This window comes from Bos indicus, chromosome 2 (assembly GCF_029378745.1).
Source record: "Bos indicus isolate NIAB-ARS_2022 breed Sahiwal x Tharparkar chromosome 2, NIAB-ARS_B.indTharparkar_mat_pri_1.0, whole genome shotgun sequence".
NCBI classification, from domain to species: domain Eukaryota; kingdom Metazoa; phylum Chordata; class Mammalia; order Artiodactyla; family Bovidae; genus Bos; species Bos indicus.
Window position 1 is genome coordinate 117,917,368 of NC_091761.1, and position 11,738 is coordinate 117,929,105.

An 11,738-nucleotide genomic window follows, 5' to 3' on the forward strand; every position below is an offset into this window, starting at 1 on the left:
TTGAAAGAATTAAAAACAAAAACTCCCTCAGATTCTGTAAAAGAAACCAGACCAAGATCCTGAAATACTTTTCCTTAATTGTGGTGGTCGCTTAGCTGCTAAGTCGTGTCCGACTCTTGAGACCCCATGGGATTTTCCAGCCAAGAATACTGGAGTGGGTTGCCATTTCCTTCTCCATCCTTAATTGTAGTCTCTGATATTAGAAAATCAATTTCATAAAAGCCATGAACCAGAACAGCAACAAATTTTTTCCACAATAAAAACACGAAGCAATTGTCTGAACTTTCTCTCAGCAGAATTAACAAGGTATGGTGAACAAGCATATCGCTGCAAAAAAAAGTAACATAACAATTGGGGTCCAAGTTCCACTACCAATTAAGAAGCAATTTCATATTATAAAGTGCTATAACTTCCTATCTCCAACCTACCTTACACTGACAACTTTCCACCACTCCAACTGATGAAAATTTTTTGTAATTACCTCAAAATAGATAATTTTCTAAAGCTAATGACAATTGTCTTACACTTATTTAGCAGTTTGTATTTCTTCTCAGCCATTATATCCACTGGATCTCACAATCAGCCAGTAGGAAAGAGATGGACTATCCATTCCCATTTTACAGATTAAAACAAATGGAGATCAGACAGGGTCAGAGAATAATAACTCAAGGTTACACAGCTACTAAGTGGCAGTGTTATGAATTCGTAGGCCAGCGTGTGTCTTCTTTGCTAGGATGATGACCTCAGACAGGATCAAACAAGCATATCCAGATAAAAATGCACTAATCTCAAAAGTTAGAATGGAAAAGTAAACATTACTTCAAATTTACTTTGCTAGATGAAAGCATTGCTTTTATCCTGACCAAGCATCCTGTTCTTCACTGTAAAAAATAATTTTGTTTAGCACCTTCAGAAATTCTACCAACATGTTCTAACTTTAAGAAAGTAAATGAAAAGTAAAATGCCTGTTTACAGACACAAAACAGTAAATGTCAGCTGAAGCAGACTTAAAAACCACTCAAACTCCTGAAAAACTGGGAATCGAATGGAAGCAGTGATAATCTTAATTGTTGTTCTTGTTTAGTCGCTAAGTACTCTTGTGACCCCATAGACCACCGTAGCCTGCCAGGCTCCTCTGTCCATGGGATTCCCCAGGCAAGAATACCCGAGTGGGTTGCCATTTCTTTCTTCAGGGGATCTTCTCCACCCACGGATTGAACCCAAGTCTCCGGCAATGCAGGCGTAATCTTAATTACGGCACATTCATAGAAAGGGTGATGTGGACAAAGCCCACAACCCTCAGCCATTTTAATGTGCTCTGTCTCAACTTCAAATAAATGAAATAAAAATTCATTTTTTATCCCCAAACAATTTCACAAAGATGATATAAAAGCCACACGAGTTCAGTACTTCTGAGGCTGAACGTAGAGCAGAAGTTTCTAAAACAATTAGAAATGCGCTAGAAATGTGTTTACTCTAAAATCCACACTTAATACTGAGTTCTTTCCATGCTCTCTGTGCTAAAAAAATAAATAAGCCTCAATAAAACCCTCTGCCACGTACTGTTTCTAAACCTCTGATAATTCCACTCCATAACCCTAACTGCTGTCCCCCTTACCCCAACTCGCCAGTAAATGCGACACACACTCAGGATTCATATATAGGCCTCTTGCCTTTTTCTCTAACAACTAGGACCTTTGTTCCGAACGTCGGTTTTTTACCCCACTCAATAGCTCTTTCAAGTTTCTATCCCGTATTTTTTTTGTTTTGTTTTGCTTTTTTGAGAGGAGATTCTGAGCCTCAACTTGCCGGGTCTTTTTAACAAATGAAACGCCAAAAATAGCTAGATACTGGTGAGGAATATAAAGTTCAACAACACACCACAGAAGGGCCTACAAAACCAAGGAAAATCCGGGGATCGGGTGATCTGGCAGGCCAGGCAAGACCGGGGAAGGCCGACGAGGAAGGGAGACAGCAGGGGAGCAGTTAGACGTCCACTCGGAACAGGCCCACTGCGCCACTAAACGCCCACCCCCCCCGCGCCCCATTCCACACACACCAACGTTCCCCCTGACACATTCTGTCCCCCCCAATTACCCGACGAAGCAATTAAACCATACCCACCACCAGTTACCAGGCTTAAGCTAAACCTCCCCACAAAGTTAAAAAACAAACAAAAAAAAACGGCATTATCAAAAACAAACAAATCTGTCTTAAGGGTTCAGAAGCAGCCCCTTCCGTCCTCTCCTCGCCACACGGGGCACCCAATTCCCTCTCGTTCCCTTGTCCCCCCGCAGGAGTTCAAATGTCTAAGCTACCCCTCGACCTCCCGCCACGATTTGCCTGTGTGTTTAAATCTTTCTTTTTTTCCCCTTCTCCATCAAATGAAAAGATTTCGTTTATTTTTGAGGATGGGACCGACACGGAGAAAGGACAGGATGGGGGACGCTATCACCTCCGTTATTTGCACTCCCCTCTAACTTGTTCCACAACTGGAAACCCACTCACTGTGGAGGAGGATGGAGAGAGGGTGAACTGAACGGACAGACGTTATAATAGGTTTTATGTAATCCACATATAAATAAATTAATCGCCTGACTCGCTCTGAATACTAATACGACAGGAGTGACAACCGGTCCACCTCCCTCCTCACAGGTCCTAACCCCACCCCCACCCCCAATTTCCACGCCGATCAATGGAGGAGGATGCTCCGCTCCTCTCAGCCAAGTTTCCCGGCCTGTTTCACGCCGCCCCCCTCCCCGCGCCCTCCCCGCGTCCTCTCTCGGCGTCCCCCCTCCGTCAAGCCTCAACTTCCCACAGGCAGAGAAAACAACTGCCCAGCGCAGACCCCTCGTCTGCAGCCTCGGCCGCCCTCAACCGTCTCCCCCCACCGGCGGCAAGAAACCTCTTACTGCGGTCTAAAAGTCACTCCGGCCGCTCCCTCCTCTGACCCTCGCTTCCCACAACTGTTGTCACTCGAGCTGCTCCCTAGTTTCCATTTCCGGGCCGTTCCCTGGCCCCGGAGCCTCCCCTCTCCCAGTTTCCGGGCCCCCCATCCCATTTCCGGGGAACCCTGGCCGTCTTTCACACCCCCCCACCTGCACTTCCGGCCCCCCACTTTCTGTCTTCCTAGACGCCCTCCAAGCTCCAAAGCCCACTTCCGGCCCCCCCCCACACACACGACACCCGCCGGGTTCCCCCAGACCCCGCACGCCTTTACCCCCCGGGTTCCGTGAAGGAGCCCTCCTCATGGTTGGCGCGGGGGGGGGGGGGCACCCAGAGCCCCGCCCCCCTCACCCCCCACCCCCGGCTCCCGCCCAGCCCCAGGTCCCCTCCAGCCGCGGTCTCTCTCCCTCGAGCGCCTAACCCGTCAACCCCTGTCCCGGTCCTTCCGCGGACCCGCCGACGCCGCCGCTGCCGCCGGGAATAGGCCGAGCGTGGGGGGCGGGAGGGGGGCCCGAATCGCGGCGATGACACAACCGGGCTTCCTGGGACTTTCTGTTCCAGCTCCTCCCCGCCGCCACCACCACCAACCACCACCAACCACCACCACCACCCCCCCACATTCAACCCCTCAACGCAGCCCCCTCCCCCCCACCCAGGCCTGGCCCCGCCGCCGCTCGGAACTGCGCCCCAATTACCTAGTTGGGCCCCAAAGTCTCCGGTCCGGACTCGGTGGCGCGGCAGTAACTTCCTCCTCGCTCCCCCCACCCCCCCCAAGCGGCGGCGGCGGCGGCTCCTCGGGTCCCTTCAATTATCAGCTGAGCCGCAGCACCGCTCCCGGCGTGCGCCTCCGCCCGCGCCGCCTTCTTCCCTCCCCGCCCGTTCCAACACCCTCCGGGAACTACTTTGCCCGCCGCGGCTCGGGCTGACGGTGCTCGTCCGCGGGACAGGCCCCCCGCTGCCTACTCGCGGCTCCTCACATAGCCCCTCCCCTCCCCTCCCCTCCCCTCCCACCCCGCCCCCCTCGCCGCCTCGCCACTGCCGGGCTCGACTTCCCCCAGCGGCCTGCGACCTCCTCCCGATCCCTTCGAGGGACCAGGAAGGGGAATGTGAGACTTCGCTTGGTATCCCTCCGCCGGGGTCACCGCCCCCCCCACCCCGCCTTCCCCACTCCCCCTCTGTGGTAACAGGAACTAATTCCCCTCCAGGTCACACGGGACCTCAAGGTGGATATTTCACGGCGCAAGAGTTCCTGCTAACCCTTGGATGAAGGGGATAATCATCCCCAAAGCTAGAAACACCCCGCCAGCTCGAAAGTAGGGTTCGGTTTTTTTAAACCACGGCTGTGGCCCCCGTGACCCCAGGCAGGCCCCGCCCCTTCCTGGTTGTCTTAGCGACGGCGGTGGCGTCCCAAGATGGCGTCGTGGCTGCCGGAGACTCTGTTCGAAATTGTAGGACAAGGCCCAGCGCCGAGCAAAGACTATTACCAGTTATTGGTCACCCGGTTCCAGGCAAGTGCGAGCCGCGGTTTCCCTTCCTACCAACTTTCCGCCAGCCCCGGCGGAGCCGGAAGGCGAGCCACGCTAGGCCCGAGAGCGACCGGTCGTTAGCCGGAAGCGCCGGGTCCCAGCTCCGAGCCGGGAGATTTCCCCTCGTCACCTCGGCCTCCCGTGCGGGCCTGGTGGCCCGCGTCGTCCCTTGCCCCCAACCCCCAGCCCCGCTCGTACCCGGCAAGCTTGGCCTCCTCACAACGCCTCCCGCTCCTTTCCCGCCACTCGGCGTTCCTACCCGTCGAGTTCCCTCCGCGCGAAAAAAAAAACAGTCGTCCGCGGCTTGCGTGCAGCCTCTCTGTCAGCGTGGGAAGGAGGGAAAGAAAAGACTCAGCCAAGTGTCCCGAGGAGGAGCCGGCCGGGGAGGGGAGAAAGGGAGGATTTCTTTTCCAGGGTAGGGTTTAATTACGGGAGATTTTGTACATCTTATCGCGGGCTTTTACGTATATACCAAGGCCAAGGCCACATCAAAAAAAACTTCCTTGTTTCTGGGAGGAATTGAGCGTTGGAAGCTTTCCCCTTACCTTTTTGGAGCCCCTTCTATCCCATTGGAAAGAGCGGGGCGGGGGTTGGTAAAAAATGTTTCAGCTGCTCTGCGCGTCAGCCCCACCCATAAATGACATCTGCTCTACAACAATAAGACCGCGGATTATGTTATCGCTCGAGTAACCATCGGCCTATTTTTCTGACTACTTGAGCTGTTTAAGGTGGGCTTTTATGAATGATTTATTGTGCCCACGAAACTTAGAAGTTCAACTGGGTCTCCACTCGGAACTCGTTTCTGATTTTCTCGCCGAGTTTACTTAACATCTGTCACCGAGATATTCGTGCACCTTGCACTTTTCCTAGATGGTATTTCTGTAAAATGAAATTTAGAATTCTGTATAGCGTACTTATTTTGGTGCATGTATTGACGGTTTCATCAGTTTTTCCAAGAGCACTTCAATAAACTGACTTTTGTAGCTTCAAGAGCATCTTTTAAAAAAGGAATAATGTGTATTTTTTGTATCTAAGATTTCTAAATATTACATGCGTAATGTCAATATTACAAACGTGATAGCTTGTCGAACTTAAATTTTTCGTTAAACACTTCATAAGAAATGTTTGCACATTGAACTGGGATTTCCTAAAGGCTGAAATTTACTTGTTTTGTGCATTTATTTTAGGATTGACTATTTTCCATTTGCTTTAAAATGTATGAACCTAACAGTTCTTCACATTTAGCATGAATGATTGAACAGTATCATATGTATTCTGACTTCATTTCCTATTTTATCTACTTCAAGTAAGATAGAATGTTCTGATTTTCATTTTGCAGTCATTTCCGTAACTTGTCTTTAAAACTTGTTTTTGAATATTTCTTTTCCTGTTATACTCAGTGTTGTAAGCCTCAACAGACTAAATACTGTTTACCTTTTTTTTTTTTTTTTTTTTTTAGGAAATTACCATAGGAGTCCTCATGGTATTACTTTTCCCCAAGAATGGTTCTGTTGTTGGTGTTCTTCACACTTTACTCCCTGGTCTAACTTGGGCACATGCCTTCCTCCAACTTCTCTCGTGAAATTTTTCTTGGCCCACCCCCCAGTATTATTCTTTTTTTTTCTTTCTTTCTTTCTTTTTCTTTTTATTTTTTTAACACATCAAAAACTCTTGTCTGTTTCAGGCCCTATATTTTTTCTGTCTGTTGCTTGTGTATTAAATTCTTTTCAAGTTCTGATCCCTTTATTTTTTTAAAGCAGACTGAGTATATTCAAGTTCTGCCAGTGAGAATTAATCTCAAATCTGATTAATTCACTCTCTTGTTAAAACTTGTTAAAAATAGTAAACCCCAAAAATAGTCTTTTCAGTCAAATGTCTTGAGAATATGTTATTTTCTAACCACATATAATTTTTCTAAGTCTCAATCCAGGAAACTAAACATCCAGTGAGAGATGATCTGACATAAATAAGTACTAAAAGACTAGAATTACAATGTGTTTTGTAAAATGGACTTTTTTCTGGAGTAACTTTTTAAAATTGATTCCTGTGCATTTCTTCTCTCACTTTCTTTCTGCCTTTGTTCCCCAAAATGATGTATATTATCCAAAATATGCTCCAGATTTAGATGGATACTTCTTTTTCTGTGATTCCCTTTTTTATTCTTTTTCATTGCTTTTATTTTTGTTTGCTTTAAATCCAAATAGCTGCGCATTTGACATGGATTTAAAGACAGATAGATCTCTCATTAGAGCATCATACCATTGTCATAGTCCAAAATATATAAATATTATACATTAGTATTTCCTTTGTCTTCTTGCTTATACAGTGACATCAAGTACATGCTTGTAGAGACATTCCCAGTTAACAGCTTGATGCCATGATTTTTTTTTTTTCTTTCAAAAAAGGAACTTAGAGAATATAGCTTGAGGTTAATATAGCTTAATTCTCAAATCTGATCTTTTTAGTGATGATCCAAAGGCATAGAAAAATCAGTGTCCTGCTATCTAAATCCAAGATTTACCCAAGTATTCCTACTCTAGTTTTAGTAATATATATTATATCGGGTTCTAATCCTTTGAAAACTAGCAGATTTATAGTTAGGGCCAGAAGGAATCTTGAATATAGTTCAGACCAGGGATATTTCACCTAGTTTCTAAGAAAGTCTTATGTTGTGTTTCTGAATGAAGATCCTTCCTTTATTTTAAATCAGTAACTTGTAATTTATTGTGGGGATGCAAAATATAAGAGGATTCCTGCCTTCAAAGAGTTTATCATTTCCTTCAACAAAAATTGAGCACCTTTTATATGCCAGGTACCTTTTTTGATTCAGAGAATCATCAGTGAACCAAAAAAAGTCCCTCTTCTCCTGAAGCGTATAGTCTAGTGGAAAGAATATAGGTAAGTGACTTGTTTTCTATAAACACTCTAATGCTTTAACTTTTGTTTTAAGTACAAAGGAGATTCTTGAGGAATTGCCAAGTTAATGAATAGCTCAAACATTTTAAAATCAATGAGTCCAGAGGAAGCAAAAATCACTTTAGACTATGAGGTGCAGGAGAGCACTATGACAAGTTTTTTGTCTTGAAATTCTATCTTATTTGTTCCCTTGAAATAGAAGTGTTGCTTCAGGTGGTCAGAACTAGTGACTTGGATTTAATGTGACAAATACTGGAAAACTGCTAGAAACACTAACCATGTGCTAAGTAGGTAAGAGTTGGCAGATATGGCCTGTTGCTCCTAAAAACACAGGTGGTTGCCCGAAGAGCACAAGTATATTATAGTCACTCCAGCAGATGAAAGAAGGCTGAAGAATTATAAAATAGATTAGTCTTATTTTATCTATCTCATTAAATCTGAGAACTCCCAAAAAGATACCTGAAGCTAATGTCATCTGGAAAAAAAAAAATCTGAAAACTTACTCCCCCAAAGTGGCAAATATTTTTGACATGCTTTAGAGCTATAGCACTGATAAACTGAGAACTCCTGAGGTCCCATGCCAGTCTGTGATAGGAAGCTGTCATTTTAGTGACTTCTGAAAAAGGAATTAAAACTAGACTTGGTGGCAGTTGTTTGAAAGAGACTTCACAACAAAGAATTGTGCTGCTGACGCTTCAATCCACTGACCAATTTGAGAGATTTAAAATTTAGTACAGTCTAATAAAACTGTCAATCCAAACACCCTTTGACCAGGCATATCCATATCTAGGATTTTATATCCAAAAATGTGTTCACATGTGTACAAGGATATGTGAGCAAGGATACCCACCAGTGCTCGCTTCAGCAGCATATATACTATAATTGGAAGAATACAGAGATTAGCATGGCCCCTGCACAAGGATGACACGCAAATTCATGAAGCGTTCCGTTTTTTTTTTTTTTTTTTTTTTTGACAGAAAGCAATAAAATTTTGTAAAGCAATTATCCTTCAATAAAAAATAAATCACACCCCCCCCAAAAAAAAAAAAAACAAAGAATGTACACCAAAGTAAATACTTGTAAAAATATCTTTCCATAAACTACTATGCAATCTTGGGCCTTCCCAGACGGTCCAGTGGTTAAGACTCCACCCTTCTACTCAAGGGGCAGGGGTTCAATCCTTGGTCTGGGAACTAAGATCCCATATGGCACAAGGCACCCGCAAAACTAAAAAGATGAAAAATATTATGCAGTCTTTTGAAAAAGATGTGCTAAATCTCTTATTTTTTCAGTTGACCAAATAAAATCTTAAGCAAGGAAAGCAGGGTTAAACATCGTACGATCCCATTTTTAAAAAGAGCACCAATAGTTTTTATTTTGTTTTGAGTAAGTGCTAGAGGGAAAAGCTAGAGAGATTCTCTCTCATGGATAGAATTATGGGTTGCTTTTGCTTTCTCCATTACATATTTCTGACAGATCTGCAGTTTTCCTACAGAAATATTTTTATAATCAGAGAAAAACAATAAAGGTTCAAAATGAAGACACAAAGAACCCTTACTCTGAGAAGTTGCCCTCTTCCGTGTATCGTCTTCCTCCTGTTTCACCAGTGCTGCCTTTGAGCCACCTCCCACAGTAAACCATGGGCCACATCAACAACTCTGTCACCAAGATCCTGCTGTGTTGTACTTGGGGTGGGGCTTCACACAGTGCAGAAGTAATGTTTATTCCAGAAATTCAGAGGAGGTGCAAGTTGGGTTAATGGTTGCTTGTAAAATTTTAAGGAGATCTAACTGAAACTCCTGGTCTTATGTTTTTGCTTTCAGGGTAAGCAATAATTACTTTTGAAAAACTAAGGGACAGCCCACCCATGTCTTGTTGGGTGTGTGATTGTACTAACGAGCTATAAAGAGACGTGGAGGGAATTCCCTCTCGGTCCACTGGTTAGGACTCGGTGCTTTCACTGCTGTGTCTGGATTCCATCCCTGGTCAGAGAAGTAACCTGACCAACTAAACTAACCTTCGATGCCCTGGCTGCGAGCATCGAAGCCTAAAAAAAAAAACGAGAGAGAGATGTGGAGAATAAGGCAAAGATGGTTTACTGAAGAGATTTATTTGCCCTCCAGTAAAGCTTAAAGAGGGCTTCCCTGGTAGCTCAGACTGTAAAGAATCTGCCTGTAATGTGGGAGACCCGAGTTCGATCCCTGGATTGGGAAGCTCTCCTGGAGAAGGGAATGGCAACCCACTCCAGTATTCCTGCCTGGAGAATCCCATGGACAGAGGAGCCTGCTGGGCTCCAGTCCGTGGAGTCCACAAAGAGTCGGACATAACTGAGTTATTCACACTTTAAAGCTTAAAGAACGAAATTTCATAAGTAAATTGAAATCATATCAAATAGACATCCAGATTACACATTTTTGGGAACTTGAATGGGATGCACTCAGCTTGATATTATGTTGGTATTTTCCCAGGGGACTCAGGCACCCCTAAATCATGCTCTGCTATAGCCATGCCCCCCTCCACATAAGAGTCACATGAGTGGAGAAGATAAAGCAGAAGCAAGTAAACTTACCCCTTCCTTGGCCTTAGTGGAACTTGCCACTGATAGAACTTCACAGCCATGGTGCCTCCTCTACCCAGTGCCCACCAGCCACCACCAAAACGTTTCTACACAGAAAGAGCTGCTGCTCCTTTTCAAGTCCAAGTACAGCGGAGTGCTTGCATTCACATGTTTTCCTCCCCTCAATTGCTGAAGACCAGACTCACACTGCTCTTCTTCAGGTACCTGTCAAAGGCCCTCTTCCTCTGCCTGCAAAGATGAACTTTTCCCTTCTCCGCTGCCTTTTAGGACTTTCCACCCATCCCTGCACAGGGCCCTCATCCAGGAATGTTTGGGTTTTCCCTCCCACTCCTCCTGACAGTAGCACCTGAGGTGAACATACCCTTCCCTGCCCTGCAGGTTCAGCCAGGTGTTCGTACCTCCCACATGATGCCTCTTCTCTTCCTCATATCTGAAACACCAGAGAAATGATCCCCAGCCCAGGACACTTCAGAATGGGCCCCACTCGAGTCGTGAAATTACTTTTAATCAGAAATGTAAATTCCTTTTAATTTTTTTAAGTGGCCTATGGCACTTGTCAGAGGAGAGGGATAATATAATACCAACAAGGTGGTTAGAGTTTTTAAAATAACAATATTCAGTACTTTTATAACCTAGTCTTCAAATGGGCTCCTAAATCCTCACTTCAAAATTACACAAGAACTAGCCGGAGCTTCAGGATCGGCTTCTCCCAGGTAAATCGTTCATTCAGCATCTCTGAGTGCCTCCTCAACCTGGGCAGTTAATTTGGTCTCACCCTCCATTGACCAGGTTTGTCTCCTAATTATATGGGGCAGTAGAGCACTTAATTGGGAGTCACTGAGTCATGGATCCTTTTATTCCTTCTGGTAGTCTGCAAGCCCTCGACCTGGGGCATGACACTTAATTTATCTTGGCCCCAGTTGCCTCATCAACATAATAAGGTTACTAGTCTAAGAGATCAGTAAGGTTTATTCCATCTCTGAAATGCTGTTCCGTGTGAAAGTAGTGTTTGACCCTAGGAAAAAAGCACTAAAAAAAAAGTTTTTTTTCTTTAAATTAAGCGTGCTTTGCAGATCTTGTATTAGTGGCTTTATGACCTGTTGTAAGTTTCACCTGCCTGAGGTTTCATGTCTTTATCTGTAAAAACGAGCAGTTCATCCCTGGGCTGCTTCACACATCATGGTGAGAACCAAAAAATGTCAAAAGCACTCCGGGCCAGGGTTTCTCAAAGAGAGGTCATGATCAAATAAGACTGGAAAATCCTGGGTTCAGCACAAATCTATTTGCTTTTCTTCTCCAGAATTTCTCAGAGGCTTTCAAATCCTGCTGTGCAATAGGATTTCTCCGAGAGGAAACAGCAGGGCGAGCTTTTCCTACAAGCACGTGACTCCCGAACCCCTTTTCCTCTGAGCGTCGCAGGATCTGAGGTTCTGTGGTTGCTCTTTGGAAAATGCCCAGTGGTAGGCCTGCTGTACAACACCAAAGACTGAAGAAATGTCTGTTGGGCATTTGTGTCGCCTTACCTTCTTCCAGCGCCAAGCCAACCTTCACTTTTCCGTGAAAACGATTGTTGTAACTGGTTAGTCATCTCAGGACTGTGTTACTTTATTTATTCTTCCCATCATCTTATGTTTCCACAGAAATAGCTACTGATGTCTTGATTGGGGTTGTAATGCCTGCGTAGGTTCCATTTGTGCTGAACAAACATCTTTGCAATGCCAGATTTTCAATCTGAAAACATAGTATTTCCTTCCTTTTAGAATTTTTTAGAT

At 45.0% G+C, this 11,738-nt stretch overlaps 2 protein-coding genes, 1 long non-coding RNA gene and 1 other non-coding gene across 18 annotated transcripts in view; 3 read left to right on the forward strand and 1 right to left on the reverse strand.

Moving 5' to 3' along the window:
- TRIP12 (thyroid hormone receptor interactor 12) overlaps positions 1 to 4,690 on the reverse strand; it is a 151,165-nt gene extending 146,475 nt beyond the window's left edge. For 12 of the 14 annotated variants that reach the window (XM_070773421.1, XM_070773418.1, XM_070773412.1 and 9 more), the window contains exon 1: positions 3,642 to 3,800. The gene's annotated coding sequence lies outside the window, so the exon portion shown is untranslated. Of the gene's footprint in view, positions 1 to 2,912; positions 3,036 to 3,641; positions 3,801 to 4,670 lie in introns of those variants that run through there. The other 2 variants (XM_070773376.1, XM_019978082.2) reach the window with 2 other exon arrangements.
- The window catches only part of FBXO36 (F-box protein 36), a 116,739-nt gene continuing 109,153 nt past the window's right edge, over positions 4,153 to 11,738 (forward strand). For both annotated transcript variants that reach the window (XR_002182689.2, XM_019978142.2), the window contains exon 1: positions 4,153 to 4,454. Coding sequence is in view for 1 of the 2 variants with exons in the window: in XM_019978142.2 (XP_019833701.1) it covers positions 4,359 to 4,454 (96 nt within the window). In the remaining variant the exon portion in view is untranslated. The remainder of the gene's footprint in view (positions 4,455 to 11,738) is intronic.
- Positions 4,461 to 11,738, forward strand: part of LOC139177582 (uncharacterized) — a 30,693-nt gene continuing 23,415 nt past the window's right edge. The window contains exon 1 of the long non-coding RNA XR_011562086.1: positions 4,461 to 11,545. This is a non-coding gene — a long non-coding RNA (uncharacterized lncRNA). The remainder of the gene's footprint in view (positions 11,546 to 11,738) is intronic.
- Positions 8,241 to 8,344, forward strand: LOC139179371 (U6 spliceosomal RNA). The gene has a single exon (XR_011563746.1). It is a non-coding gene; the product is annotated as a U6 spliceosomal RNA (small nuclear RNA).